The sequence below is a fragment of the Desmodus rotundus genome, chromosome 11 (assembly GCF_022682495.2).
Source record: "Desmodus rotundus isolate HL8 chromosome 11, HLdesRot8A.1, whole genome shotgun sequence".
NCBI lineage: Eukaryota > Metazoa > Chordata > Mammalia > Chiroptera > Phyllostomidae > Desmodus > Desmodus rotundus.
The window spans coordinates 81,144,365-81,169,424 of NC_071397.1; the positions used below are offsets into that span (position 1 = coordinate 81,144,365).

The following is a 25,060-nucleotide window of genomic DNA, read 5'->3' on the forward strand; positions in this document are numbered from 1 at the left end:
GCTTTCTCAGAGGAATGGACCATTTCCTTGGCCACGGAAGATAGTTCTCAGGTAATCAAACAACAGTTTGTACATCTTGATCCTATTCATTTTTTTCCTGTGTTTCTTGGGAGTTAAAATGGCTCTCACAGCCTCACCAAATACAGTCTTCAGTCCCTTCTGCGCTGAAACCAAACGCCGCACAAAGCGCATGTTCCTATTTCTTTTGCTTTTATTCTTGTTCCACAAATACAGGTTTTTCTCTCATATCATTCAGTCTTGCTAAAGTTTTGGGGTCACCTCAGAGATCAGTCTGAGTTGCTATTAATAAAAAGGGCACGTAAGACATCAATCAGTGGATAAGATAAAGGTCTCAGACAATCACCGTCTTCCTGTGTTATCACAGTTTTCCTGTCTGGCTGTGTCAGGGTCCCAGGAGGTGCCACTTGGCCCCAGTGGTGATGCTGACTGTGTAGTGGTGGAACATGGTGGGCACTTACTGCTCTGTGAAGGTGCCTTTGGCACAGCTCACAAATAGGATGTTTTGCCCACTGTCCTGTCGCCAACCACCATGCACTGGAGAAGCAGTGTACTTGGCAGTGAGCCAGGCTGCTACTAGACAGCCTCTGGGCATGGTCCTAGTGGTCTCCACAACTATGCCTGCCCACTGCCTCCTAGTAATTATTTAACAAGCAAAATAAAATAAGCTTTAAGAAAGTCTTGTTTCTCAATAACATCAATAAAGGAATATTTGGTCTTTACTATTAAAATAGAAACATAGAGCAGATAAAAAAAGTTAGTAGAGCCCTGACCAGTGTGGTTCAGTTGGTTAGGGGTCCTCCCACAAAGCAAAGGTTGCTGGTTCAATTCCCAGTCAGGACATGTGCCTGGGTTGTGGGTTCAGTCCCCAGTTGGGGCACATTTGAGAGGCAACTGATTGATGATTCTCTCTCACATTGATATTTCTCTTCCTCTCTTTCTCCCTCCCTTCCCTTCACTCTAAAAATAAACACATAAAAATCTTTAAAAATTCCAAATTGTACAAAGTACATTATTAAATATTCAAATGACTACTTTACTATTAATGACACTGGGACTGTATTTTTATTTCACCAGAGGAATAAACAAACATATAGTCCTAATTCTAGCATCATGTGATACAAATATGTAGTCTTTTAGGATTATTTCCATGAATATTATGTAAGATGATCTTAAAGATATTTGTAAGAAAGAAACCAAGGTCCTGTTATTTTTAACTGATCTTATCTGGGTAATGATAGATTAAAGAAACACAGATAAAGAAAGTAAATAATTGCACAAAGTTTATTGTCTCCGTACCAAACTATCTGTTCCTATCCTGCTATAAAATGCTAGCGTATGTGAACCTTAAATACGTCAACAAACAAATGTTTGAAAATATTTGATTCCAAGTACCTTTTGGTAAAGTAAACACCAAGGGCAATGGAAAGAACACCAAACTAGGACTCAAGCCAGTGAGCTTCCAGCTCTGTCTGGCCCTCCGAAACTAAAGTATGTCACAGAACACTCAGACTGAGTGTCTGTCAACTAAGGGGACTGACCCAGATGATAATTTGGTATACTCTCCAGCTTTAAAATTCTATCATACCAGGTACTCCAAAACCTATTCCAGAAGAACAGCAATCATACATTTGAAAGTAAATTCAAAAACTTAATCTGGCGGATAGCAGTGTGGCGGTATTATTTGTAATCATATATGAATTGGAAGAGCTAGTTTGATTGCTACAACACTATACAGGGAAATCCTATAGTAACAATTAAAACAATAATAATAGAGCATTTCTTCTGAATTTGCCACGTGGAAATACTTCTTTCTTCTTTGACAAATAAGAATAGCCTGACCTTTGGAGTTCACAAATAAGCAACTCATTTTATATGGTGATTAGTATCAATTAAGCCTTTTCTTACAGAAATCACAATTCATATATGTTGTTCCAATGAATTACTAGTGCTTCACTGAAAAGGCTCTAATATTTATCTTTTTATTGGTTATTTCCTTAAAAAAATCAAGAGCATGAAGCGGACCTTTATAAACTAGACTACATACATATTTTTGTTGTTGTTTTTAGCAAAGAAAAATTATAGTGTACTTTAGTTTTCTTTTTTGGGAGGGATAGTAAACAGAGGATTATGAATCACTGGTTTCCATGACAGTTCTCAAAGTGAGGTCTCCAGACCACAAGAGGCACCTTACCTGGAAACTTTGTTAGAAATGCAAAATTCTTGGGCCCCTTTCAGACCAACTGAAATCATATAGTCTGGGGATGGGTGCAGCTGTCTGAGTTTTAAAAAGCCTTCCATGTGATTCTGATAACACCTAAAGCTTAGTTAATTCTTTATTTCAACCTCTTTTATAAACCACATACACTGTTCTTTGTATCAAGTATCAAGTGCTGCAACTGAATGGGTAAGAAACAATTTAAAATAGAAAGTTAAATCTTGTAACAAATTGTTACTGGCAAAACCTTAGAGTAAGCCCGTTCCTCCTTCCCTTTTAGTTTTTCTTATCTTTCTTGGTTTCCCTCTTGTCCCTCTGAGATGCTGACCTGCTCCCGATCTGAGTAATCTCACATCCACTTCGTCGTGTTTCCGACAAGGCCGTGCTCCAACCACAGCCAGGGGTCTTAGTCGTTACCTGTTAGGTTGCCCTACAACCTCTTAAGGATTGGCAAAATTGCTAAAATAAAAAAACTAGCAAAATTGACAAATTACATGTGTTTATCCAGCTTTGTTAAGCACCAATAGGTGTCTCGGCTGCTCTTGCAGGCTGGAGAGAAAGCCTGACCAACAGAGAAAAGTCTCTGCCCTCGGGAGGCGTCCGTTTGATTCGCTGCTTCATTGTTTTTGGTCTGGGGCCCTTTCTAAAAGAGAGGTACCTGAATCTCTCTTCTGTTCCTCAACTTTTAAGTTGACAATAAACAGTAACAGGGTGCATACCAATACTGAATATTAAAATAATATATGAATTACTTCAGAAAAGCATAATACATTTCTTTAAACTATCTTAATGAACCATGAGTTATGACTACATTTAAAATTACTAGTAAAATAACTAAATACAGACAATATTTTTAAACAAAAATAAATTCAAGTATTTGCAAGTAACATTCATAATTTGTAGTTTTAGTAGTTATAAATTTTATACTCCATAGTTCAAAGCAGTGATTTATAGAGATTATGTATAGAAATAAGTCTCTTATAATGAATGAAATAGTCTTCTTTTTACCCTACTGCATTTATTACTTGGTTTTATTTACCCACAGTCACAAGTGCTGCAAGAGGTAGTAAAAATCTTTATAAGAAAATATATAAACATACAAACTTGTAAATATTAAAATGAAAACAAATTATTAATTAAAGTTTTTAAGGATATAAACACATGAATACATAAATATTAAAATATTTGTGCTTAAATATATACATACTAGAGATAACAGACCTATTAAAAACAACATGAGGTCTGGAGACAAGTCTTTTGAGAATTGAAATTAAATCTCTGATGGCTCGTGGCATCTCCAAGACTTCCTGAGCACCAACTGGAGGTTCAGTGTAGGCCTCCGTATCTCCAGCCGGTCTGTACAGAAACTCCTGACAACTACTTAGACGCACTCCGAAGGGCATTTGCTAAATTCTGAAAGAGTTATACATACTTTCTAAAAAGATAAATTAATATCTCGTTCTGTTACTAAGTATCTTTAGCATGTGCATATACGGCACTGTACATTTGTAGCAGGGGAGTAAGGAAATGAAGCATACAGTTTTTGACCTGAAGATGCTTAGGATATAATTAAGAAAAATATATTGTTTCAAATATCATATGCTTAAAATATTTATTCTTTGTTTAGCATAAATTAGTATCTTTATAATAATCTGCTGTTTTATGAAGTATTTTATTTAAAAATAAAACATCTCATTTAGATGTTTTAGTTTCATTCAACCAAGGTCTTAAAAGTCACTAGTTCTAAAACAAATACATAAATCTTAGTTTGGGTTTTTCTCAGCATCTTGTACATCTACTGTTATTATTTAATAATCTGCCATGCTATGGATATGTTTGCGTGTCTGCCTGGACATATCTAGAAATACATGTATCTACCATTTATTTAATGCTTACTGTGTACCAGGGATGTGCTAAATACTCATATATATTTTATAATACATTATATAGTATATACATACTGTATGATGTATGTAATATATATTATACAAAGTACATTTTACTCTACATAGTTCATATATATATATGTACACACCCTTTGGCTCCTTAGTTATAAACTAAAAGAACTATCATTTGTCTAAATCACACAGTTTGGCAGATTCTGGGTGTTAGCAGGTCTGCTTTTCTCTTAAGGCTATGCTGTTAATCATTAAACCTACATTCTGAAGTTGAAGTCAGAGGCCTTCACATAAACAAGTAAATACAGGGATGCGGTCACTGCCTGTGATTTTCCTTAAGATTATGCCCAAAGAAGGCTCTCAAAGACTTGGAATTTCTATAAAGAAGGCACCTGAAGATCACAACAGCACCTTTCTTCAGCTTCTCAGTCTGTTTGTTGAGGCCACCAAAATGGGAAATAAAAATTGGTCTAAGATGATAGTTTATCTATGTATATTAGCATGTGTATCTACTCCGTCACTGCAGTTTATATTTAAGGGTGGGGGGAGTTACTGAACTGACTACAGGTGAAGTTAACTGGGAGAGACTTTCTGAAAGAATCTTGAGTAATCAATTTAAACAGAAAGAGAAAAGCTTCTTATGATGCCGACAGCCAGACATCACTATTTAACTGCTTATCTATTTAAACACTCAGGTTTGTCTAGTTCTAATCCTAACATCAACCCAAATACTCTAGGAAAAACACATGAACACATATGTGAGCATTTGCTTTAGTGGGTAAAAAAGAGAAGAATAGAAAAGTAGAAGCATGAGGAAGAAACTTAATGGAAATGCTCCTATTTTAACCATATAATTCTAATTGTGGCAATGTGGAGATGTAGACAATTGAATAGGATGCAATAAAACTTACCAAACAGTATTTCCAATGGCAAAACAGAAATCAGCAAATAGAATTTTTAAGAAGCAAATAAAACTTTCTGAGCTTAGAGACAAATGAGGGGAAGCACTTCTGGAATGGGGGAGTAATAAAAAATTGGCTTTTTCATAAAAACAAGGACACTGGTAAAAATTGTCAAAATCAACTTTTAAGAACTCTGACATTTAGCCAAAGGTTTGTAACAATCTAAGGAGCAATGCAAGAAAGACAGTTAAATCTTGGTAAACATAGCAAGCAAGCTCTGTGCAGTTTCAAGCTGCCCTACTCTCATGATCCTCTTGCCAGCTCCATGGGGGCCTTCAAAACCAACAGACTCACAACTATGGCAACTCTGAAAACTAGCAGGCTAGCAGTCACGGGAGAGGGCAGGACAGGTTCACAGTGCCTCCGAAACCCCGTCTCCAGAGGAGCGACACTATATGACCTATGTGGCAGCTCCTGAAAAGCTCCATTCTCAGGGCTCGTCTTTATTTGATGTGACTCAGAGCCAGTCTTGTGAACAGCCACATCCCTGGGGCACTTGTCAAAAACAATCAGTTGCAACTTAGGTGGTGACAGAAGTTAGGACAAATAAAGGGATGACCAGAAAATTAAAAGGAAAATGACATGTCTACAGGGTACTCTGAAAAGCTCCGGCACATTTCTGGAAACCTAGAAGGCCACGAGTGTGTGCAGGACTGTGTGTGTGCCTGCACACAACCAGAGAAGGCTCTACTCTTTCCCCTCTGGCTGACCTTTAAAGTCTGCATGAGCAGAAAGTGAAATCCCTGTACTGCAGAGCCATAAACTCCTACTGAAGCACCGAGAACAAGTCCCAACACCACACAGAGCCCCTTGGAAAAGGCTGCAGGACTTGGCTCCAGGCCTTTAAGGAAATCTCCACCTGGTCTTTAGCTGAACACCAAGTGGTGACTTCAGTTCAGTGGTTGTGCAACACAAAAATTACAGACTTTATATAGAATTACTCCAGGAAACTCACTAACTAAATAAGTAGTAAGAGTAACAGTAACAAAAATGATAAACCATGGAAGGGTGGGGGTAGGGGTTTGATTTCCAGGTTTGCCACATTATATTATCTCAAATGTCCAGTTAGCAACAAATGTTTTACAAGACATAAAAAAAAACCCCAAAACAGTGAAGTATAACCCTACTCAGGAATTAAAGTAGTCAATAAAAACTGTCCTTGAGAAAGCCCAGATATTGGATTTACTAGACAACAATTTTAAAAAGATGTTATATATGTTAAAAGATCAAAAGGAAACCATGATTAAAGAATGAAGAGAAAGTATAAGATGGTATCTCAGCAATGGATAGTATCAATAGAAACTTAGAAATTATTTTTAAAAAATAGAAATAAAAAAATAGAAATTCCAGAATTTTCAAGTCACTTTCTTGAATATTCAAAGGTAAAATGAATTCAAGAGAGTGACTGACTCAACCGATCTGAATCGGCAGAGGAAAGAATCAGCGAAGATTTAAGATAAGCAAACTGATGTGATCTAACTGAGCAAGAAAGAAAAAAAGAATGAAGAAAACAAAGCAGAAGCCAACATTCTTTCCTGATAAAAACACTCAACAATGTAAGAATACAAAGGAACTCCCTAAACCTGATAAAAGCTATACTAAGAATGGTGGATGTTTTCCAAGGCTTTTCCTGTATCTATTGCTTATCGCGTAGGCTTTCATCCTTAGTGCTACAATATGACCTATTACATTGACTGATTTCCACATGTTAAATCTGCCCATCATTGCTGAGCCAAATCCTACTTGGTCATGGTGTGTAATCATTTTGATACATCATAACTCTGTTAACTAGAATTTTCACTGATGCTCTGATGTCCATATTCAGAAGAGACTTTGGCTTAGTTTGGGATCACAGTAATACCGACTCCACAAAATGAACTGGAAAATGTTCAGTTCTCTTTTAATTTTTGGAAGAATTTGTAAAAGATGGATGTTACTGCTTCTTTAAAACGCTTGGTAAAATTCACCAATGATGCATTCTGTGCCCCGGGATTTTCTCCGTGGGGTGTTTTCGGATTGCTAGTTCAATCGCTTTACTCTCGCGAGTCTATTCAGTTTCTTTTTCTTCAGTTTTAAGTTGTTTCTTCTCATGGATTGTCCCTTTCATCTAGGTTATTTAATTTGTTAGCATAGAGTTGCACTCTCTTACAACCTTTTTTATGTCTCTAAGGCCAGCAGTGGTATCTCCTCCATCATTCTGATTTTATTAATTTGGATGTTGCCTACTTCCCCTCTTTGGGTCAGTCTAGCTAAGATTTTGTTCATTTTCTTGATCTTTCAAAAAACCAATTTGGGGTTTAATTAATTTTTTCTATTCTTTTTCTATGTGCTATTTCATTTATTCCCTTCCTAATGGATCTGCTAACTTCACCTAAATGTCTAAAAACAAAAATTTATTTCTACATTTTGTATAAGCTCTTAATCCTATATATCTATATATCTATATATCTATATATCTATATATATATATACACTAACATGTTTAAAAATATGTCTAATGTATATAGTTATATAGTAAAATAATTTGCCAAATCAGACAACTGCCAAAAGATTTGAATAGATTCTCCAAAGAAGATATACAAATGGCATTTTACAAGATGCTCACATCATTAGTAATTAAGGAGATGCAAGTCTAGATCACAAGGTTCCACTCCCTACCCAGGAGGATGGCTACGATAACAAATAACAAGTGTTGATGAGGCTGAGGAGAAAATGAAACCCTCATACTGACTGGTGGGAGTGTACGACGTCTCAGAGCCACTCTGGAGAATGTTGACAGTTCCTCAAAATGCTAAACCTGCAGGTAACGTGACGTGGCAATCCCCCTTCCAAATAAACACCTGAGGGAACTGAAAATACGTCCACCCAAAACCTCTATGTTCATAGAGCATTATTCATAACAGCCAAACACAGAAGCAACTCAAATGCTCATCAGTAGATTAAAGGATAAATAAAAGGTGGTATGTCCACATAATAGAATATTATATTTGGCCATAAAAAGGAATGAAATGTTGACTCCTGATATGACATGGAGAAACTTGGACATTATGCTAAGCGAGAAAAGCCAGATACAGGTCGTATGTATCATATGACTGCATTTATATAAAGTACCCATAACGAGCAAATCCACAGAGACAGAAAGTAGTTTAGTATTTGCCAGGGGCAGGGAGAGAAAGCAATGGAGGGGGGTGGCGACTAACGAGCACAGGGTTTCTTTGTGGGGTTGGGCTGAGTATGTTTTAAACTTGGAAAATGGTGATGGTTGCAAAACTCTTGTGAACATATTAAAACCCAATGAATTGTAGACTTTAAAAGGGTAAATTTTATGCTATGTGAATTATAGCCAAATGAAGCTATTAAAAAAATCATAGGAATTGTGGTCATGAAGGGCACAGTTGGTTATGATGAATAAAGCAACAAGAAAAAAAAATTCAGAGGAGACCATCCCTCTCCATGTCAGACACGTCAGACAGGAGAGCCTTGGTTCTGGCTAAGGAAATGGAAATGTAACACAAGGAGAAGCAATATACAAGAGAAACAGACACGCTTAATGTATCACAAGGTTTTGCTGGTAAGGACTTAAGCTGCTGGCAGTACAATACCAATGACAGAAAATTAAATGGAAAGGCTTGATGAAGTGTCGGGGAAGACAGCAATTTTATTGAGGTGTACTTATTTTTATATCCTTCAGGTTACCAAATGGTTAACAGTCTAAGTGCTTATTATAAAGCTTTCTAACATAAAGGAGAAGAGGAAGAATAATTAAAATTGGAAACATCAACTGAGGAGTCACTCATACTTAGGTGTCAGCTCAAACTTAAGGGTATACAATGAGCTTTGTAAGTAGGTCTCAAGGAAGAAGCAAAAGAAGCCAATCGCCTCATTCTTGGGTGATACTCAAAATTACCTTCTCATTCCTTCACTCCTGCTCTTCAAACAGCTGTCTGCGGCATGTGGGTAGCAGAGTTTGAAGTGTAGCAGGTGTTTGTGATTTCCTTTCTCAAGGTCACAGGTGACTCTGCCGGCGCACTAGAAAAACCACAGCTTCTGGGCCCCTCTCTTCCCACCAAACCCCAAGATCCCCTTCTCACATCCAGATTACTCTCTGCTACTTATGTCTTTAACTCACCCCACAGCTATTCGACTTAAGTGCCATTACTCCTCAGAAATCTAAGCCTTTCTCCACTAACCTCAAATCATCACTGATTAAAATTTCTTGGTGGGTGGATGGGATATCCTCCAAGAAAAATTTGTGAAATTACCTTTCTTAGATAACTTCCAGGGTAGATTGATCAAGAAGAGGGAAACTGTACTGGTCTATTGCCCCTCCTCAAGTCAAGACCTTCATGACCCTTTTCACCTGTCACTCCGGGCAGCCTTGCCGGCAGTGCCCAGGACCCCTCATGACCACCCGCTGCCGAATCCCATTACAAGTCGCAGTGGCCACATAGAGATCAGAGGAGAGAGTACACAGTATGCAGCGGAGCTTTTAAAACTATAAACTGTTTTTTTAAGTGTTAACTGCTGTTAATATTACCTGAACTGCTTCCAACTTCCACAGAATCTGCTTTGTTGCGCTGAGTAGCATTTGAGCTTAAAGGTTTATTCGCATGAACTGATTCAGCTTTTAGGGAGTTAATATTGTTGGCTCATCTACCATAATGCATTAACACATTCGATTTAAATGATTCTAGGAGACCCTTAAAGACCTTTTGTGTTTCAGTTTCCCACTGGGAAATGATGACAATACTTTTCTCTTATGGAATTATTGTGACATTCAAGTGAGAAGATAACTTACATAGAACACTTTGTACAGTGCCTGGCACAGAGTAAGTGCCCAATAAACGTTAGGTATACTTATTATTATTCAATTCTTAACGTTCTCCCAGTTATAGGGAAATAGTGTCTTGTAGTAAACTTTCTGTAAACATCTACAACTATAAATGTGATTATATTTTCCAAACCAAATATAGATCTACTCACTTCAATGCCACTTCTGAAAACAAAAACTTACTTCTAGCTTTGTTAAAGCAAGCTCTGACTCCATGAAGTGCCCCCAGAGAAGTCTGTTCATGTTGCCATAGATGTCACCAGGCAGAGGTATGGTGACAAGAAAACTTCATGAAGTTTCATCTCCTCCCGGAATTTATGTCAGTCTTTATGCATCACACTAATCTGTGACCAGTCACGTGGTCACCCCAAGAGGAGGCTGTGTGACTGACCACCGCGCTGCTCTCGGCCAAAGAGTGATCTCGGGGGGCGCTGGGATGGCCACCGGGTGAGGGGCAGCGCGGGGCGGACACTGGGCCCACTCGCAGGGGGTATGTGGGACATTAGTAGTGGCAGTTGGCAGATGGTCCTCTAGGCAGGAAAAACAGAGCACTAGGTTCATAATTTTTTATTTAATTTCTCCCCAAATTGAGAATATTTCATAAAATGATGACAGTTAATTTTTTTCTTTTCTAAATATTTGTTTTCTTCATTTTATGGCATGTTCTATTCAAGTTTTGGTTTCTTCTATGGGTTACATTAATGCTTCCTTAAAGGGATCAAATTTTATATTAATTGGTAGGAAAACTTCAAGTAACCACCAAGTCTTAATTTAATAAATATGCAAGTAAATGCTTTGATAAGCACAATGCCATGGAATGTTGAAATTGCTTTTAAATAATTACACTCCCCAAACAAAATGACATAAACAAAAACTTAAATTGTACACAGAAAAAATTTTCACTGTTACAGTTTAACGTTTTTCTAATGTTCTGAATAAAGACAATTAATAAGGAACTATTAAATTTGTCAATGTTAAACAGTTTGGAAGAGAGTTACTGCCATGGATGAAAAGATTAGCATTCAAAAGAAGTTTACAGGCTGGATAGCGAGTCAAAACAAATTAATGAAACTCAACAGCAATAAATGCACAACTTTGCACTTAAATAATAATAGCTGAGAGATTACTAATTTAGTGTTACGCACTGTAATCAGTACTTGAAACAACAGAACAACACTAATAAAGTGGTTGTTATCTCCATTCTAGAGATAAGGATTCTGAGGCACAAATATATAAATAATGGGAAGATATATACTGATAGCACATCTTTAAAACATCAAGAAGTTATGGCAGGTCAAAGTTCAGTATCAACACAGTATCCAGGTTACAGAAACCAGTAATACCATTAAGTTTTCATACTACAATTAGAACATTAACTCCAGTTACGGATGCCCCTTTTCAAGGAAAGCGAACACCATAGGTTAAGATAAGTAAATGGATATGATACAGATATTCTCAGACATCTTAAGAGCTGCATTTATGGAAGAGGAAACTGATTTGTTCGAAAATGGTCTAGAAAAAGAGCACAGCTAAGATACTAATCATTTGTAGTAAAGTACAAAACTTGAGGTAATAAAAAACACAGTGTTTTAAGATAGAATTCGTTTTTCTTTTCCAGGAAAGAATGTCTCCACAAGTAAAGGGACTTTTTCTTTAGTAACCGCTGACACATCTTTCTCATATGTTGAAACTAAATGACTGGAAACGTATAAAGATTAGAAATGTCTCAAAACTCTTCTGACAATATCCCATTAGTAGCAGAAAAGGTGGTCTCTGGAAAAGTTTGATGCAAATATCAGGAACTCTAGAGGCTCTTAGGCAGCAGCATGTTAATGAAAAAAGAGCCTCCTGACTCCCTGTGCACTGACTGTGGTCCTGCGCAAGCCTCTGCACCTTTCGGGGCCTCAGTTTCGTAACCTGTGGGAATAATACCACCTACCTAAGAACTATGCAGGTGAGAGGAAAGTAGATATACAGATATACTGGTAACACAGTAAGTATTCAAGACATATGTACCATTAGTCTTCACAACGAGGGACTGATAAATTAAATGATAATTCTGCATTATTTTTAAATTGAATTTACTGGGGTGACATTGCATCGTAAAACACGCAGGTTTCAGGTGTACAACCCATCGCCTCAAGCAAAGTCTCCTTCTGTCCCCATCCCCCCAACTTTGCCCACCTCCACCTCCCCCCAAACCCCTTTTCCTCTGGCTATGGCCACTCTGTTGTCTATGTCTTTGTGTTATACACAACATATATAGTTTTTGCTTAATCCCTTTATGTTATTTCACTCAGTCCTCCAACCTTCCTCCCCTCTGACAGCTGTCAGTCTGTTCCCTGGGTCCATGCCTCTGCTCCTATTTTGTTTCTCAGTTTATTTTGTTCATGGGATTCCACAAATAAATGAGATATGTTATTTGTCTTTCTCTGACAGGCTTAATTCACTTAACATACCAATCTCCAGGTCCATCCATGCTGTCGCGAAAGGTAAGATTTCCTTTTTTTTTAACTGCCACGTAGTATTGTGTAAATGTACCATAGCTTTTTAATACACTCATCTGCTGATGGACACCTGGGCTGTCTCCAGATCTTAGCTATTTTAAATAGTGCTACTATGAACATAGGGGTGAATATATTCTTTCATATTAGTGTTTCAGGTTTCTTAGGATACATTCGCAGAAGTGGGATTACTGGATCATAAGGCAGTTACATTTTTGGTATTTTGAAGAAACTCCATACTGTTTCCTTGAAACACGAGTCTGCATTCCCACCAACAGTGCACAAGCATTCTCTTTTCTCCACGTCCTTGCCAATACTTGTTTGTTGATTTATTGATGATAGCCATTCTGACAGGTGTGAGATGGTATCTCATTGAGGTTTTAACTTGCAATTCTCTGATGATTAGTGATGTTGGGTATTTTTTCATATGTCTATTGGCTAGCTGCATGTCCTCTTTGAAGAAATGTCTATTCATGTCCTTGACCCATTTTTTAATTGGGTTGTTTTTTTTGTCTTCCTTGTGTTGAACTGTGTAAGTTCTTTATATATTTTTGAAATTAACCCTTGATTAGATGTGTCACTGGTGAATATGTTCTGCCATGCAGTGGGCTGCCTTTTCATTTGGTTGACGGTTTCTTTTGCTGTACACAAAAGCTTTTTAGTTTCATGTAATCCTATCTGATTAATTTTTTCCTTGCCCGAGGAGATAAATAGGCAAAAAAATTGCTATGAGAAATATCTGAGATTTTACTGCCTACGTTTTCTTCTATGATTTTTATGGTTTTGTGACTTACATACAAGTCTTCTATCCATTTTGAGATTATTCTTATGTATGGTGTAAGCTGGTGGTCTGGTTTCATTTTTTTACATGTATCTGCTCCCAACACCATTATTGAAAAGACTGTCTTTACTCCACTGTGTCTTTACTCTTGTGTCCTTTGTCAAATATGAATTGACCGTAAAGGAGTGTGGTTAACTCATTCCGGATCATTATAAATACTGGCAATATAATACTAGTTATTGATAATAACTGCCGATGCTTCGCAGAGTGCTCAGACTGTACTGCTGAACAGAGCGCGCGGATCCCCCTCTGGATCGAGGACACGTTTTACCTGGGGAGACATTTGCTGAGATCTAAAGAAACAGACTTAGGAAAGATCACAAAGAACAGAGATGTGTCATCACTGACCAAGGCAAATATCATCCACACCCTCGTACAATTACTATGCATAAATGCAAAAGTAGGACAGTGGGGAAAACTGATAGGAAAAAATTGATTATTTTGAAATGTGTTGTTAGAGAAGAGTTCTATGAATACCCCAGACCATCAGAAAGATGAACAAGTGGGGTCCTAGAGCAAATTAAGCCTGAAACATGCCTGCAGGCAAAAATGACAAAACTGAAGCTGTCCTGCTTCGAGCACATCATGAGAAGGCACGGTTCTTTGCAAAAGACAATATTGCTAGAAAAATGGAAGGCAGCAAGAAAAAAGGAAGACCAAATATGAGCTGGACCAACTCCATGAAAGAAGCTACAGGCAGGAGTCCACAGGAGCTGCGCAGGGCTGTGGAAGACAGCACCCTGTGGACGTCACTCATTCACAGGCTCAGCAGGAGTTGGAGCCAACCCAATAGCATGTAACACACACGAAGAAAATGCTTGTTATGCGAAAGTGTGCCTGTTCCTCACAGAGACCAAATGTTCAAAGGCCTGTGTGTGCGTAGGTAACAGCTTGGCCCTGTTCAAGAAGCTTAGCGGAGAGTGTCATGAGGTGATACTGATGAGGCAGGCAGAGAGCAGATTGTGAAGGCCCTACAAGTTCCTGGGAGACGGTTTGGGTTTTATTCTAAACGTGGGGAGAAGTGATTGAAGAGTGTTAAGGAGGATAACACATTCTGAATCACATTTTAAGAAGATCACTTTGGCTGTTACGACTTTTGAATTCATGAGTAAAGTGATTACATGTGTAGGACAGCCGGAGACAATCCCAGTGTAAGCCTGTTGTCCTGCTAAAACTGGACTCCTGCACGGACTCCAGGCAAGAGTCAGAATATGCAGATAAGTTGATGCAGAATCAAACGAACTTCAAAAACTGAAAAAAGAGCCCTGGCCAGGCAGCTCAGTTGGTTGCAGCATCATCCTGTACACCAGAAGGCTGCAGGTTCAATTCCCGGTCAGGGCACATACCTAGCTTGTGGGTTCAATCCCTGGTTGGGGCACCTATGGGAGGCAACTGATCGATGCTTCTCTCTCATATCAATATTTCTCTTTCTCTCCCCTTTCCTTTCTAAAATCAATTTAAAAAATATCCTTGCGTGAGGATTAAAAAAGATGAAAAAAGAAAAAGAAGGCAGGCTGGTCAAGACACAGGAAGGTGGCTGTGGCAATTATCTTCACATTCCCTTGTTCCTGATGTCCCTGACCTAACTGGGACCCTGGGTCCTCCCTCTGATTCTTAACCTAAGACATCTTCTCAGGCTTGGGATAAGTTCTTGTCCTTATTATCTGCCCATCTCTTGTGATTAAATTATTACTTCTCAATGTGAAACACCCAGACGTGTTTAGGATCTGCAAGTAACTCAGAGTAGCCAGAGTGAGTACCGGGGAAGAGCTGGAAATAAGCTTAGAAAGGGAGAGAAAGGGCTTCAAATGGCATGCTAAAGAGCTTTTCAACTGGTAGGAGATGAGGTACGGCACGGGATCCTTAAGTGCGATGACGCTGATGTTGTGGAGAAACAACGTCGTGGAGGATGGCTTTGGGAGGGTAAGTAGGCAGAGACTGGTTTCTGACTCAGCTTTTTCTGAAGACTGGATATCTGCCTCCTTCCTGGACAGGGAACTTTGGGTCCCCCTCTAGTGAAGAATCCGCCTGCTCCCAGCCCGTGATGACACAAATGACTTCCCACAGCTAAAGCCTGAGCCTTCGGACCGCTGGGTCTGCCTTCTGCACTCCGCAGCTTCAGAGTGTGGCTCTATCAAGTGTAACAAATCCAGATCTTCAAACACCCCCTTTTCTGAGATTCAAGCCTATATTCTCAGTTCTCTGAACATTTCCATTTATTCATGGACTTCGGTTACCTGAAATTTAACATGTCTAAAATCGAATCTATTATTCTGAGAAAAATCAGCCTTCATTCCTTTTCAAAAATAGTCTGTTATTAGAGTCATCATTCTCTCAGTTTGGGAATCACCTTTGACCACTTTTCTTCTGAGTCCCTATCATCGATTCTAATCTCCAAATCTTCCTCACGAGCATACACCTCTACTTCCATGTCCACTGCCTCTCCTTACTCAGACCCGAATCACCTCAAACGTGGATTGCAGTAGCTGCACAACTCATATTCCATTACCATCCACCTTTTCTTTCAACCTAATATTGAAGGGGGTAACAACATTACCCCCTTGGACATATATATACAACAAAATATTACTTGGCCATAAAAAAGAATGAAATCTTACTCTTTCCAACAGCATGAATGGATCTACAGGGTATTATGCTCAGTGAAATAAGTCAGTCAGAGACAGACAAGTACCATATGATTTCACTTATATGAGGAATCTAATGAACAAAATAAACAAATGAACAAACAAAATAGAAACAGACTTATAGGTACAGAGAACAGACTGATGGTTGCCAGAGGGGAGGGGCGTTGGGTGGCAGGGTTAAAAAAGGTGAAGGGATTAAGAAGTACTAACTGATCATCACAAAATTGGGATGTAAGGGAAGGCATAGGAAATACAGTCAACAATGGCATGGTGGTTGTCCACGGTGCCAGGTGGACACGAATTATCAGAAGGAACACTTTGTAGAGAATATGAATGTCCAGCCACTGTGATGTTCATCTGACACTAAAACAAAATAGTGTTGGGTGCACACTGTAATCAAAAAATAACAAAATAATTGCCTCCTTGATCATATTCTTTGCTCAAATGCTTTACTATTGCTTCTATTGAGAAAGTCCTGATTCTTTATCTAACATCCGGTGAGCTTTATGAATCACGCCCACATTACCTTTTCTAATCTTCTAGCTCGTGTTCTTAAATACTCTGCTTCAGTCAAACTGCACATCCATCTGTGTATTTTCCTGCTGTGGATCTTTGGTCACACCGTTACTCTGTCCAGAACATTCTATTCCTTTTCAAATCCATCCTTTCTCATTATCCAGTGGCACCTTCCCTAACAGCCTTCTCTAAATAGTCTTCCCAAACCACTCTAATTATGGGAATCCATGTAGCACTTGAGGCCTAACCCACAGGTGGCAAACACAGGCCCATGGGCCGAATCTGGCCCTCCACCATGTTTTGTCCTGCCCGGCACCTTGTTTCTACCGGGCGGCAGCACAGAGCTCTTGCTTAACTGTTAAGGAGCACTTAGATTTATACAGTCCCCAAATTACATTTGGCCCTTTGAAGGCAACTGCGAGGCTGATGTGCCCCTCCCCCACCAGTGAAAATGAGTTTGACACCCTAACCCACATTCCTTAACTTGAGCACAGGCTGCCCTGGGGACATGACATCTGTTTCACATTGATCTAAACCTTTATCCATTTCATATATTGGGACTTAACGGTTTACAGCTAATTTTTCTAAGGAGACTAAGAGCTACTCAAAGACACAAAGCATGTTTTGTATTTTTACATTTCCAATTTTGCCATACCACTCTCTCATCTATCCGGGGCTTGGTACTATACTATGCAATGCACATTCCTGATGCTTACTGATAATTTAGAAAACAAATTCAGATTATGCCACTATTATGGTAAAGTCCTCCAGTGATATAAAATTTTCAGAATGTTAAAAGTTTACCAGATAGAAAAATTCAGAATAGTCAAAACAGAATTAAGGGGAAAAGTCTAGGAAAAACATAAATGCCAGTGGAGTGTGCTGATGGGAAAAATCAACATAACTTAAAATTTCTGGATAAAAAACTACTGTGAAGATACTAAAGAAAAATGTTATACTATGGACAACTTATAGTAGTCTTAAAGGAGAATCTATTTTCTATTTATATTTGAATTTCAAAAGAACTGCTTTGAATTGCTACTTTATTGATAGGCGAAAACAGATTCTTTTATGGCTCCAGCTATAAAAGCTTATAGTTTATCAGTTCCCTCTCCACCCTGCAATTACCTACAGGAAGAGATTGGCTATGGGTTCTATTTTATGAGTTTTATAGGGATACATTCACCCCAAATTACATACTATGAATTCCTGTAAAATTCTACAAACTGAAGAAAATAAAGTTCTTCCTTTGGATCAAAGACATTTTATTTGAAGTCAGCATTTATCCATAAACAAGCTGTCCCAACTATTACGTTAAAATGCGGAAAGCATATTTTACATAAATATATGGATGAAATATATTCTACATGGTAAGAATGCAATATGCAGCCCTCTTATGAGCCTACAGGGTGGGCTAAATAGTGATAACAACCCCACAACTCAGATGTGGCGGAACAGGTACAGATACCATGAAATCTGAGAGTCTCAGAATGAAATTAAATTTGTAGAATTCAGGTAAGTACACTTATGAATAATGTTACTGTTAAGGGCAAGCAATATCACAAACATCTCAGCTATATTTTCAGAATAACAAAACACTCTAAAACACATTAAAGTTTATTACTGATCAAAAATTATGTGACAAAAATTTACCTACCAAAGCCCTTAGAAAACCTAGAAGTGTAACTGCCAGAATGAACGAATCAATGGCTTGTAAAGTGCTCGGTCTTACAATGAGAAAGAATAATAAATCAACATTTAAATTTCCAATCAAACTAGGACATTTTAATCCCTAAGAAGTAATGCAACCCCGGGACGGATGCGGTCTGTCGATGAGTGTCCCAGGAGATGACCCGGGTGCTGTTCCAACCCGTGGTGGCAGATGTGTAGGCTTCTGTGGAAGTGCCAGCTGTTGCTTTATAAACTGCCAAAAAACCTATTTGTTAAAAGAATACTGTTCGTATTAGTGGGGTTGCGGAATCACTTAATGAAATAAGAAGGATGACGTAATATCAGTCAGTGTGACAGTTCTGGAATCGAAGCAGCTTTACAGAAATGGATGACTGATGACCCAGGCCACACTGATGCCGTCTGAATTTCACTGCATCTGTTTTCATTGGAAAACATTCAAAAACAATTCTCCTCAAATCACAGTTATTTATAATATTCAGCATGGTGTACTGTGTTTTAATTCCACCAGACAACAGGAAAAGCTATGGGAACTGCTGTGCATATGGTTTTAATTAAAGGGCAGGTATGTTTTAACTTTATTCCTCATGTAATAATCTCAAATAAGAAAAGATCAAACATGTGAGGGAAGACTTCCTTATGCTAGTTACTGTTTCTCTTTGATATGCAAATGGGTCCTTCATTTAAGGTAAATATGGGACTCAAGCTAGTACCGACTTAACTATTAACTGACTTTTACACCAGTTTTGCAGGGTTCAGACAGTGACCTTTGATTAATCCGAGTTTGATATTATCCTTAACTTGCTGTAGACTACAAGCAGGTGTAGCAACTAGTTCTTAAAGTGGCATGATCTAATTATTTTCATATAATCTAATATTATGATGTTCTAATGTTTCATTTGCTTTTCCAGACTAAAATGTCTGAGTGAATACCATTCAGGACAAAAATCAGTGAAAAGAAGTCACACATTTACCCATTAAATCTGAAATAGGGCATTAGGTATAAATAAAAGAAAATCCGTAATACACAAGCAGGCAAAACAAGCTACCTACACAGAAGAGTAACTACTGGTATACAGTGTCTCTCCTGAACTACTAAATGCCGGAAGCCAGAGCTGATCAATGTCTGCAGCGCTTTGAGAGGAAAAGGCTATGCCGAAATGATGAAAACCCTGGCAAGCTGCCTTATGCAAAGACAAGAAAGAGATATTTTAAAATATGTAGACTCCGATAACATACCTCTTTCAATTTACATTTCTTAAAAATGTAACTTGAAAATACACTCTTAGATATAAATTAGGTTAAGAACTCAGAATGCCAAAAAAAAAATGAGTAATGACTGCATCTAGTAAAGAAGAAAGGTTTGCTTCTTTTTGATGGAGGGGGTAATACCATGTGGGGATATTTTTTTTTTACCTCCTGTCAAAGGCATCTCAAAAACAGATATGATATTATTTATATCAGAAAGAAAAATTTCCAAACACAAACATTAAAGTTCATATAATAAATTTTTAAAAGTAAATTAAAAAGAGAAAGAGAGAAAACACAGAACAAAGATACACAGGTGATTTGTGACAGGACAGCCTATATTTTCTTAAGGAATACTACACCCTATTACAGTGCTGCAGAATCAAACTATCCTCTGCAACCACGTATTCACGGAAATGTTCATTCTAGCTTGGGATGTGAGACACATTCTGGCTTGGGATGTGAGACACACGACTTTCCCTGCTAGAGGTTTGGGAAAGTCTCTTTCCATCACCTGATGACTAGTTGTAGCTAGTATTGTGCACTCCTGTAGACACAAGACATTCATGGTGGTACTTACAGCAGAAGGGAACTGGGATGCTAATGCATAGAGAGAAATGAGCTGGAAATGGTGGGTTAGGTACAACAAAGTCAGGAAGTCACTTGGGGCCCCAGCCTCAGCCATTCTGAAATCCTAGCCAACTCCCTTTCTATTTTTTCCTTAGACTCCAGGAATCTCTCTCCTTTTCAGGCCAACCTAGTACAAAAAGTTTGAACTTACAAATATCCCACCTTAAATTTTTCAGACTACCCTACCTGGTGTGGTTCAGTGGATTTAGCACAGGCCTGTGAACCAAAGGGTTGCAGGTTCAATTCCTAGTCAGCGCACATGTCTGGGTTGCAGGCCATGTCCCCAGTAGGGGGCACACAAGAGAAAACCACACACTGATGGGAATTTCTCTCCCTGTCTTTCACCCTCCCTTCCTTCTCTCTAAAAAATAAATAAATAAAACCTTTAAAAAAAATTTTTAGGCAAGCTTTTTCCCATTTCTTCCATCTCTAAATATTTTCTTCTCTTAATTACTTTAAAGAAAATGAGAGCATATAGATGCAAAGGATGGAAATTAGGTAAAATTATATTTTCTGTGAAAATCAGACTTTACCTTCCAGGACACTGAGTAATGAACACACCTTTGATTCTATTTACAGGTTATGGAGAAAGGGCGAAAGTGGTCAGTAAGCAGGGGACTGTGGAGGACAGGGGTAGTAGAATATACATAGTTTGTAGTAAAGAGAGAGAAGAGAAGAGCTTCAAAAAAAATGTAAAAAGGAAATCTAGCTCAAGTGAAAACCTGGAGAACTGAGTGTTTGGGGAGTGCCTGTATACACCAGGTATATTAAAACTTATTGACTGCACAGAGTAGAAATGTTATTAATATAATAGGAACTAACATTTAACAATTTAAATGGGGAAAACAATCAAAAGACCAAAAGTACCTAAATGATTATTATTAGATACTGGTCCTAATTCATTGGAGTTATTTTGAGATCACTACTGTAAATCTTAATACCGTTATTTCTCATGAGTTCATGATGATTTGGTTCTATTATTTTACCACTTAATTCACGGGAGAATCTATAATCGGCCTACACACAAAAAACTCTGCCAGGATGCACTTTTCTAAGTTCCACAGTGTACAAAAACCCCTCCAGAAATGGAGACACAGGTGCCACAGGAATGCCTGCAGGAGTAACATAAATTTCAAAAGTATGCAAAATAATCCAATGAGTATATGATTCAAATACATTAAAACAACATATTTTCCATAATTGCTAATCTTTAATTTTAAATATCAAAGAATAAAACTTACCTAAGGCTGTGGCTACTAAAGGATAATTGGAACACAGGATAGCCAACTGTTTTTTTAATACTACACTGATGATTAGTTCCTCAAACACCAATCTTTATTGCAGCTCCACATACTACGTCATCAAATATGTTGAATTACTCATATGGATTTATTACAAATAGAAATTGGAGTCAATCTGCCTTTGAGGAAAATATTATCAATAAAATTCAAATATAGTAGAATACTGTCTTCATTTTCTTGAAAAACATATTAGATATTACCAAATTTTTCTAACCGCAGGAAATGATGAGTTATATGAAATACTCAATGAATACAAAGGACAAGAAATAAGATTATCTTTGTGACGAGGAAGATGCCCTCTAGTCTATATCACCATAAATCTTCCAAGTGGGAACTACCAACCAGTATATATTTCATGTAAATGTTATATTCACAGACAAAATTTAATCATTTTCTTTCTATATCATCTTTATAATTATTTTTAATACACTGAGTGATACTGCAATTGTTAAATGCCTTTTGGTGCCTGGTAGTAATATAAGAAAGATAAGAGAAAAGATTTCACTTGGATAATAATGAAGCCCAGTAATCTGTAAGGAAACTGAAGCATAATGACCTTCTTCCTCTGCTGCAAAACATTCACTCTAAATGAGGCCAGTGCACAAAGTAATACTCATTTTAGAAAGAGTGTAAATTAATTTGCATAGAGATTTACATTACTTTGTCATAAGTATGAGGTATTTTTAAATTAAAAACCATTCTGTTTATAACATTAACAAGTACGTGTAAAAATGATACAGATGTTATTTTCTTACACCTTGGCAAAAATTAGTAAATTTTCTTCATCAACTAGAAAACGTGAGATTCATTTTCTTGAAGGGATATAATTTCCGACAAAAGGGAGGTGCTAGGAGTTTTCTACAATGCCGTGACTATAACCAGCACCACTGTGTAGCTTCATAACAGTTCTAACAAAGCAGAAATACATTGCCTTACCGTTGGTGCTTTATCTACGAGCTGGTTACAAGGCATTCTTTCTGTGCTGGTAATTCCTATGAAAAGAAAAGACTGTGAATATTTGCTTATTATACCTGTTCATTTTATTTTGAAAACGTGTCAGTAAGACACGACTCCTACAGCTTACAAGAAAAAAAGCATCGCTTCCATGGCAGGGTCCTTTAAAGTTGTATCACGGATTCTATGGTCACAAACAGCTGGGGACTTTAGCTAAGAGACTCGACTTCAGGTGAGATAGGCCAATTTCCCCATTCCAGTGGCCTTCAGCAACAGTGCAAAACGTGTCCGCATCCTGCCCTCGGCTCAGAAATTATGTATACACCATCATCTCTGCTCTGCTGCATTTCTTCCTTGAAAGTTTATTTCTGAGTTGAGGTCATCAAGTTTTCATAAAGAAGAATCACAAAGGCTAGAAGAAATCACTTCCTTATTTTCTAAAAAAGAATAAATAAATCTATTTGAATTTCTCTTTGATCTGACTTCCTACTATGACACATTGTATTATTTACTCAGTCACCATGGAGTATCTGGAAAATTAAAATTCCCTTTGATTCTCCCCTTTAAAATGATAACACTGACTGATAAACTTGAGAAAAATCCTTTTATCATGTGTGGATTTATCTTTTTGCTCCCAATGTTCTTTAATCCATTTCTTTGTAATAAACAGCCCCTAAGGATATATAACACACTGCGTCTCAGCTGTAAAGACACTAGTTCAAAGTCAGCTCTAGTTAAAAATGAACACAGGTGTGGGTCTCCTTTACTTGACAATCTGCTATCAGCAAACCAGTGAGTTAGGATCTTAGAATAGCCTGTTCAAATAATCCTAAAGGCTCCCACAGGGCAGGGATGGTTAGAAGTGAGACTGCAGAGTACTGTTAGTGGCAATTAGCAAAATTCCTAGTTGAAACAAAATATTCGTTCTTCTTATTTACAGGCATTTAACTTACTTTTCTTAAGGTATGATTGAGATTAACACAATCACTTTTTATCATTTTGCAAGAGTATATTCAAAATAAACAAAGTAAAAAATAAACGAAGTACCACGAAACATGATTAAAAAATTTTTTCTCAACATCTATTATTAGCCAGTGCAGTATAAAGGACAGTACTACCTTTATTTAATCAACTAATACATATTGAGTGGCTACTTGGCACTCAGTAATAATAGATAAATTATAAAGGATAAATTATGATTTCTGACCTCAGGAGTGCATGAAAAAAAAAAGATATCCTTTTTCAAAGAAGCACCACACAGCAAATAAAAGTTTTGTATTAAGTGTAGTAACAGTTTTTAAGGTAATTTGACACACTTTTATTCATACAGTAACACTGGCCTTGGATTTAAAAACATTTTTTAAAAACCTTAGTAATATATATTGTAAAATATTCAAATAATGCCAATTCTTTTTTTCTATTTAAAGTGAAATTGTAATTAAAATTTTTTTTTAATGTTCAAATACAGTTGTCTCCATTTTCCCAACACCACTTCCTCCCACCCTACCCAAATAGTGCTAATTCTTAATGCAAGACTTTAATAATATCAAAGTATTTATAGAACAAACGGTGAACCCTCTCTTTCCCAGCCCCCGAGTCCCCACAACGATCCCTAGGTGCAGCCACTAGGACCAGTCTGGCGTGATGCCCGTGTCCTTACTATTGTCATCTGCTATAAGGCGGACCTAGACTGATTACTGATCTTAAAATTCTAACCAATTACAAAGCAACTTCAAAATGATGGAAATTAAACAAAAAGAATCCAAAAAAATCTATATCTTCAGTTTATAAAATTAGAAAACAACTATATAATTTACAGTTTCAATTTTGGGATGTGTAAAAATGTGAGTTTTAGAAGTGGGTTATACAAAGATATAATCTTAGTTTTAAATAATATCATTTGGAAATACAATCATACATGTTTGTTCAAACTTTCAGTGAAGAATATATAGAAAGTTACATTTAAGTTAAAATATCCCCAAATAGCTCTGTTCTATGTAAATTTTACCTAAATAATCTATATTGATCTATATTTGTACCTTATTTCACCTTTATTAAGGTGAAAGCTCATGATAAGTAGCTTGCAGTGGGGGCTGTTTTTGTGTGTCAACTTGGCTAGGCCACACAGTACCTGATACATGGTCAAACATCCCACATGTTCCTGGGAAGGTGTTTTTTGGATGGTGTTAACATTTACATTAATAGACTTTGAGTAAAGCAGATTATGCTCCCTATTGAGGGTAGGTCTCATCCAATCAGTTGAAGGCCTCCAGAAAGACTGACCTCTCTGAAAAAGAGGGATTTTTGCCATTAGACTGCTTTTGAACTTGATCTGTAACTCTTCCCTAAGTTTCTGGCCTGCCTGCCTGCCTGAAGATTTTGGACTTCCCAGCCTCCATAATCATGAACCAATTCCTTAAAATAAACCTATCTATATGCACACTGTATTGGTTCTCTGTTCCTGCAGAGCACTGACTAATACACTTATTTTATGGGAAACATTAAATGTTATTACAATATTTATATTCTAAGTTAAATACTTGTTCACTAACTATATTAATGATGTAGAAATATAGTTAAAATGTACAATTTAGAATGGAGTATTTTAAAATTAGAATACCTCAAAGTGAACTTAAAAAAATATAACATCTATAGTTAATCAATCTATCAATACATTTATTTTTATTTTTATTGTTATAATTGTCTGCATTTTCTTCAATAAATTTTTTAAAATATAAAATCAATGTGTCAATACATATTTACTGCTAGATTGTCTAGTCTGACAATCTCTGCTTTTTAATGCTT

The 25,060-nt window shown here is 37.3% G+C and overlaps 1 protein-coding gene and 1 pseudogene across 12 annotated transcripts in view; both read right to left on the reverse strand.

Annotated features, from left to right (window-relative positions):
* AHI1 (Abelson helper integration site 1) overlaps nucleotides 1-25,060 on the reverse strand; it is a 183,274-nt gene that overhangs the window by 49,368 nt on the left and 108,846 nt on the right. For all 12 annotated transcript variants that reach the window (XM_053913963.2, XM_053913961.2, XM_053913962.2 and 9 more), the window contains one exon: nucleotides 22,238-22,293. In XM_053913963.2, coding sequence (XP_053769938.1) covers nucleotides 22,238-22,293 — 56 coding nt within the window. The remainder of the gene's footprint in view (nucleotides 1-22,237; nucleotides 22,294-25,060) is intronic.
* LOC112297190 (rho-related GTP-binding protein RhoQ pseudogene) lies at nucleotides 48-12,406 on the reverse strand (annotated as a pseudogene).